Source organism: Camarhynchus parvulus, unplaced genomic scaffold, assembly GCF_901933205.1.
Source record: "Camarhynchus parvulus unplaced genomic scaffold, STF_HiC, whole genome shotgun sequence".
Taxonomy (NCBI): domain Eukaryota; kingdom Metazoa; phylum Chordata; class Aves; order Passeriformes; family Thraupidae; genus Camarhynchus; species Camarhynchus parvulus.
Window position 1 is genome coordinate 175225 of NW_022148369.1, and position 6670 is coordinate 181894.

The 6670-nt window shown below is 58.6% G+C and overlaps 1 protein-coding gene across 1 annotated transcript; it reads left to right on the top strand.

Annotated features, from left to right (window-relative positions):
• The first annotated feature begins 517 nt into the window (after positions 1-517).
• On the top strand, positions 518-4085 carry LOC115916661 (myeloid-associated differentiation marker homolog). The gene is made up of 2 exons (XM_030970375.1): positions 518-1244; positions 2482-4085. Exon 2 carries the CDS (start codon positions 2490-2492, stop codon positions 3354-3356), a length of 867 nt encoding a protein of 288 aa, XP_030826235.1. The 5' UTR covers positions 518-1244; positions 2482-2489; the 3' UTR covers positions 3357-4085.
• The last annotated feature ends 2585 nt before the right edge of the window (positions 4086-6670 follow it).

Here is a 6670-nt window from a genome sequence, read left to right on the forward strand (position 1 = left end):
GGTCCCAGATTTATGGGTGGGGGTCCCAGATTTATGGGTGGGGGTCCCGCCGCCATTGGGGGGGTCCCAGATTTATGGGTGGGGGGTCCCAGATTTATGGGTGGGATCCCAGATTTATGGGTGGGGGTCCCGCCGCCATTGGGGGGGTCCCGGACACGGGGTCCCCCCCCTTAGCCCCCTCCTCCCGCAGGTGCTGAGCCGCGAGGGACCCCTCCCCACCCCCCGGCTGAATCTGGGGGGTCCCTGAGCTCCCCCCTCCCCCACCGGATGTCGGGGTCCTCTCCCCACCCCGTTGCCATGGCAACCGAGTAAATATTTGGGGCGGTCGCGGTCGCGTTGCCCCCGGCAACGGCCAAACTTCCCAAAACAGCGCGAAACGGCCCAAAACGGGCCCGGGAGGGAGGGGGAAGTGGGGGAGGGGTGGGGGCGCCGCCCTGTGTCCCCCGTGTCACCCACCCGAGGGCGGGGGTCGCACGTGGGTGCCCCCCCCCCTCTGGGGACACCCCAGGGACCCCCCAGAGCCCCCCTTCGTGGTGATGCCCTGACGTCATTGCCCGGGACCCCCTGACGTCACACCCCTCTGGCCACGCCCCGGTGGGCACCGCCCGGAGTGACACGGCTGGGACCGGCCCGGCGGAGGGACCCGAACCCGCCCGAGGGGACCCGAACCGGGAGGAGCCGAACCGCTCCGGAAACACCCGAACGGTCCCGAAACAACCGAACCGGGAGCGTCCCGCGCTAATCAACCCGAACCGGGAGGAGCCGAACCGCTCCGGAAACACCCGAACGGTTCCGAAACATCCGAACCGAGAGCGTCCCGCGTGAATTGACCCAAACCCGCCCGAGGGAACCCAAACCCGCCCGAGGGAACCCCAACCCGCCTGAGGGACCCGAGCCGGGAGGAGCCGAACCGCTCCGGAGAGACCCGAACTTGTACTCGAAGGGGGACCCGAACACTCCCGGAGGGATCCGAACCTGCCCGGGGGGCCCGAACGAGGACCCGAAGCTGTCCGGAGGGACCCGAACGTACCCGAGGGGACCCGAATCCGCCTGAGGGGAGCCGAACCCGCCTGAGGGAAGCCGGACCCGCCTGAGGGAGCCCCGAACCAGGAGGGGCCGAACCGCTCCGGACGGACCCAAAACACCCGAACCGGCCCGGAGGGGACCCGAACCGGGACCGTCCCGTCTGGAAGGACCCGAACCGAACCCCCAAAACTCCTCCGGAACAACCCGAACCCACTCGGGTGAGTGCCGGAACCCCACCCTGAGGTCTTGTGGGGAAGGGGAGGTGACACAACGGGGAGGATCCAGGGGTGCCCCTTGCCCCGGAGCCTCGGGGGTCTCCCCTGCCCCTCGGGGGTCTCCCCCGGACATTTGGGACCCCACCCCATCGCCCACAGGATGCAGCCAACGCCCGGGTGGGGCGGGGCGACCCCAGGATGAGGCGGAGGGGGGGGGAAGGAAGGAGATTCTCCAAGGCCTTATATGGGCACAGCCCTGACCGCCCCCACCCCCTGCATGCCCGGGACCCCCCAGACCCCCGGGGTGAACCCCAGCATTCCTGGGATCCCCCCCAGTGCAGGGAATCCCCCCACTAAGCCCGAGCTTCCTTCACTCCTTCCAGCCCGCCCAAAGCTCCTCAGGGGTCTAATATCCCCCCCACCCTCTGCAGCCCCCTCCCCACAGGCCCTCTGTACCCCCAATATCCCCCAGTCCTTAATTCTACCCCAGTACCCCCCAGCCTCCCCGGTCCTGCACACCCCAAATCCCAGTGATGCTCCCCAATCCCTCCCAATAACGCCCCCAATACACCCCTGAGCCCCTCATCTCTCCACATCTTTTGGGATTCCCCCTTCCCTCTCTGCTGTCTGCAGAACCTCCCAGCCCTTCAACACCCTCAGGGTGTAAAAATTTACCCCTGACCCCATAAAAAAAATTACAAAAAAAAAAATTACAAAAAAATTTAAAATTTAGCCCCAACCACATTAAAAAAATACAAAAAAAAAACCAAAACAAAAAATTTAAATATTTACCCCAATCCCATTTTAAAAAATTACCAAAAAAAAAAAAAAATTTACCTCCAACCCCATTTTAAAAAATTACCAAAAACCATTTAAATTTACCCCCAAGCCCATTAAAAAACCAAAAAACAAAAAACAAAACAAAACAAACAAATTTTAAACATTTACCTCCAACCCCATTAAAAAACTTGCCAAAAAAAAATTCAAAAACTTACCCCCATTAAAAAAATTACCCCCAACCCCATTAAAAAAATACCAAAAAAAACCCCAACATTTAAAAATTTACCCCCAACCCCATTTAAAAAATTGCAAAAAAAAAAAAACAAAATTAAATTTACCCCCAACCCCCTTAACCCCCAATATCCCGGGTACCCCCCCAGCCCCAACACCCCCAATCCCCCCATATCCCCCCACACCCCCGGGACCCCCTGACGCCCCAGTGACCCCCATCTCTCCACAGCCCCCGCGATGCCCGCTCCGTGCCGCCCCCCGTCCCTCCTGCGCTGCGTCCAGGCCCTCAGCGCCCTCCTGGCCCTGGCTCTGGCCGCGGCCCCCGGCTACTGGAACCCGGGAGAGGGCGACGGCTGCTTGTCCGCCTGGGCCTTGTCCTTCGTCTTCACCACCCTCCTCCTCCTCAACGACGCCTTCCGCCGCCCTCCGCCGCGCCGCGACCTCCCGCTGGCCCTGGCTTGCGCCGCCGCCATGGCTTGTGCCACCGCCACCATCTTGTGGCCGCTGGGCCACCTCCGGGACACGAGGGCAGCACGGCCGCCCCGCGCCTCCCCGCGGCCGCCGCCACGGCCGCCGGCCGTCGCCACGCTGGCCTACGCCGCCGAGGTGGCCCGCGACCGGGCGCGACCCGGCGAGGCCGCCCCTTACCTGGCCACGCCCTCGGGGCTGCTCAAGGTGGCCGAGGCCTTCCTCGCCCTCCTCCTCCTCGGGCTGTCGGCCGAGCTGCACGCGGCGTCGGGGCCGGCGGCCTTGCGTTGGTGTCTGGGCATCTTCTGCGTGTCCTTCGTGCTGGGGGTGCTGCTGGTCGGGGGGTGCCTGCTGGGCTGGGGGTGGTGCGGGTGGATGAGGGACCCCGAGGGGCTGCGCTGGGGCTTGGGGGTCTATGCGGGGCTAGGGGTGGTGGCCTACGGGGCGACCACGGTGCTGTGGTCGCTCTACAGCTTCTCGGACGACATGGGGGGCCAGTCCCGGAGACCCTACGGCTGCCCGGCCACGTGTGCCTGGGACAGGAGGGTGCTGGTGGCCGTGCTCAGCGGCCTCAATTTGGTGGCGTTCGGGGTGGATTTGGGGCAGACGGGGAGGTTGGTGCTGTTGAGGGCCTGAGGGAGCACTCCAGGGTGAATTGCGGGGGGAGGCAGAACCTTAAAGGGGGTCTGGGGTCTCCCACAGGTTGGGATCAGGGCCTTTGTGGGGGTCTGGGTGATTCCTGGGGTGGGATCAGGCTCCCTAAGGATCCTTCTGTGGGGGTGGTTTGAGGCCCTAAGAGGGACCTTGGGGGGGATTGGGATCCTGATGGGAGTTTGGGGTCACCCCAGGGTGGGATCCAGCCCCTAATGGGGGTCTGGGGGTCTCCCCAGGGTGGGATCCAGCTTCTCTGGGGGTCTGGAGTCCTCTCCTGTGGTGGGATTGGGATCCTGATGGGGGTCTGGGGTCACCCCAGGGTGGGATCTGGCCTCTCTGGGGGTTTGGGGTCACCCCAGGGTGGGATCCAGCTTCTCTGGGGGTCTGGGGTCATCCCAGGGTGGGATTGGGGTGCTATGGAGGCCTGGGGTCTCCCCGTGGGGTGAGATCAAGCCCCTACTGGGAGTCCTGGGTCCTTTTTGGGGCAGAATCCGGCCCTTTCCAGGGTCAGGGTCCCCTCTGGGGAGATAATGGAACCCTAATGGGGATCCGGGTTCCTCTGTGGGGTGGGATCCAGCCTCTGTGGGGGTCTGGGGTCCCACCAGGGTGGGATCGGGTGCCTGAACGGGTTCTGGATCCTCTCTGGGGCAGGATCTGGTGCTTGGGGGGGGTCTGGGATCAAGTGCCTGAGGGATCCTTCCTGGAGGGATGGTGGGATCACAAGGGGGTCTTGGGGAGGGGACACCGCTGAGGCCTTAAATGGGGGTGCAGGTGCGTTGTCATTAAAGGGACATTTCTGCTTCTTAATGAGCTGCTGAGTGTCTGTGAGGGGGGCAAAAGGGAGGGAAAAGTGTGGGAAATGTGGGGGGAAAATGGTGGGGAACATGAGGGGGGAAAGGGTAAGAAATGTGAGGGGGAAAAGGGGAGGGATTGGGAAAAGAGGAGAAAATGGAAAAAATGTGAGGGGGAAAGTGTAGGAAGTCTGAGGGCAAAAAGGGTGGGAAAAGAGAGGAAAAAGGGCAGAAAGTGTGAGAGGAAAAAGGGAAGAAAATGTGAGGGGGGAAAAGGGCGGGAAACGCGAGGGGAGAAAAGGGCGGGAAACGTGAGGGGAGAAAAGGGCGGGAAATGTCGGGGGGAAAGAGTGGGAAACGTGAGGGGAAAAGGGAGGAAAACGTGAGGGGAAAAGGGCAGAAAATGTGAGGGGGAAAGTAGTGAGAAATGTGAGGGGAAAAGGGAAAAGGGAGGGAAATGTGAGGGCAGAAGAAGGGCAGGAAAGGAAAAGGGAGGAAAACGTGAGGGGAAAAGGGAGGAAAATGTGAGGAAAAGTACAAGAAATGTGAGGGGAAAAGGCAGGAAAAATGGAGGAAAAAGGGCAGGCAGAAAAAGGGCAGGAAACGTGAGGGGAGAAAATGAGGGAGAAACCTGAGGGGAAACATGAGGGGAAAAGGGAGGAAAACACGAGGAAAAAATACAAGAAATGTGAGGGGAAAAGGCAGGAAGTATGAGAGGAAAAAGGGCAGAAAATGTGAGGGGAAAAGTGAGAAATGTGAGGGGGAAAGGGAGGGAAATGTGAGGGGGAAAAGAGCAAGAAATGTGAGGGGGAGAAAAGGGAAACATGAGGGGAAAATGGGGGGAAATGTGAGGGGGAAAAAGGGCAGGAAACATGAGGAGAAAAGGGACAAAAACACGAGGAAAAAGTCCAGGAAAGGACAGGAGAAAAGGCAGGAATTGTGAGAAGAAAACGGGCAGAAAATGTGAGGGGAGAAGTTGGAAATGTGAGGGGGAAAATGGGGAGAAACATGAGGGGGGAAAAGGGCGGGAAATGTGAGGGGGAAAAGGGAGGGAAAAACAAGGAAAAAATCCAGGAAATGTGAGGGGAAAAGGCAGGAATTGTGAGAGGAAAAGGCAGAAAATGTGAGGGGAATAGTAGTGAGAAATGTGAGGGGGAAAGGGCAGGAAATGTGAGGGGGAAAAGGGAGGAAAAACAAGGAAAAAAGCCAGGAAAAGGTAGGAAGTGTGAGAGGAAAAAGGGCAGAAAATACGAGGGGAAAAGTGAGAAATGTGAGGGTGAAAGGGAGGGAAACGTGAGGGGAGAAAAGGGGGGGAAATGTGAAGGGGAAAATGGGGGGAAACGTGAAGGGGAAAAGGGAAATGTGAGGGGAAAAGGGAAATGTGAAGGGGAAAAGGAGGGAAACGTGACATCTTCTCCTCCCCAATTCCCTCCCCTGTCCCCTGCTGAAATCCCAAACTCCCCATTCCCAGATCCACCCCATTTCCAAATCACCCCCCGTTCTCAAACATCCCCCAAATCCCAGCCCCTCCCCAATCTTTTCTTCCCCCAAATTCCCCCCAAATTTCCCCCAAATCCCAAATCCCAGATTTTTTAACTCTGTGACTCAAAAGTGGGGAAAATTCCCATTTTATTGAGCAAAGCAAAAATGGAACAAGAGAGGTCTGGGGGGACACCTAAAGTGGAAGTCTGGTGGGACACCCCAACCCCGGGGTGTCCATGAGGGTCCAGGGGTGTCCAGAAGGTCCTGGTGGCTCCACCAAGGTTCTCCTGGTGCCCATGAGGTTCTGCTGAAGGTTCCTCGGGTCTGTGAGGGGTTCTAGAGGTGCCTGTGGGGTTCTAAAAGTCTCTACCAGGATCTAGGTATATCTATGGGGTTCTGGAGGTGTCTATGGGATTCTAGAGACATCTATGGGGTTCTGGAGGTGTTTATGGGATTCTAGAGATATCTATGGGGTTTGGTGTATCTATGGGGTTCTGGATGTGTCTATGGGGCTCTAGATGAATCTATGGGGTTCTGGATGTGTCTATGGGATTCTAGGTGAATCTATGGGGTTCTAGTTGTGTCCATTTGGGTTCTAGATGAATCTATGGGATTCTAGAGACATATATGGGGTTCTGGAGGTGTCTATGGGGTTCTAGATGAATCTATGGGGTTCTGCATGTGTCTATGGGATTCTAGATGAATCTATGGGGTTCTAGATGCATCTATGGGGTTCTGGATGTATCTACGGGGTTCTAGATTAATCTATGGGGTTCTAGGGACATCTATGGGTTTCTGGCGGTGTCTACGGGGTTCTGGTGATGTCTGCAGGATTCTCAGGCTGTCCAGGAGCTTCCAGGGCTGTCCTTGAGGTCCCGAAGAGTGTCCCGCAGGTTCTCACTTCTGCTGGACCTGTCTCCCTGGACAGGGTTTCTCTGCCTCGGCTTCATCCCCCAATCCCCTCTCTTCCTCCAGCACCACCTTGAGGGTGGACCTCGTGTCGCTGGACATGGCGGCCATCAC

Bases quoted from the DNA above. Each gene is read 5' to 3' on its own strand.
- LOC115916661 (XM_030970375.1), top strand. From the start codon at position 2,490: ATGCCCGCTCCGTGCCGCCCCCCGTCCCTCCTGCGCTGCGTCCAGGCC.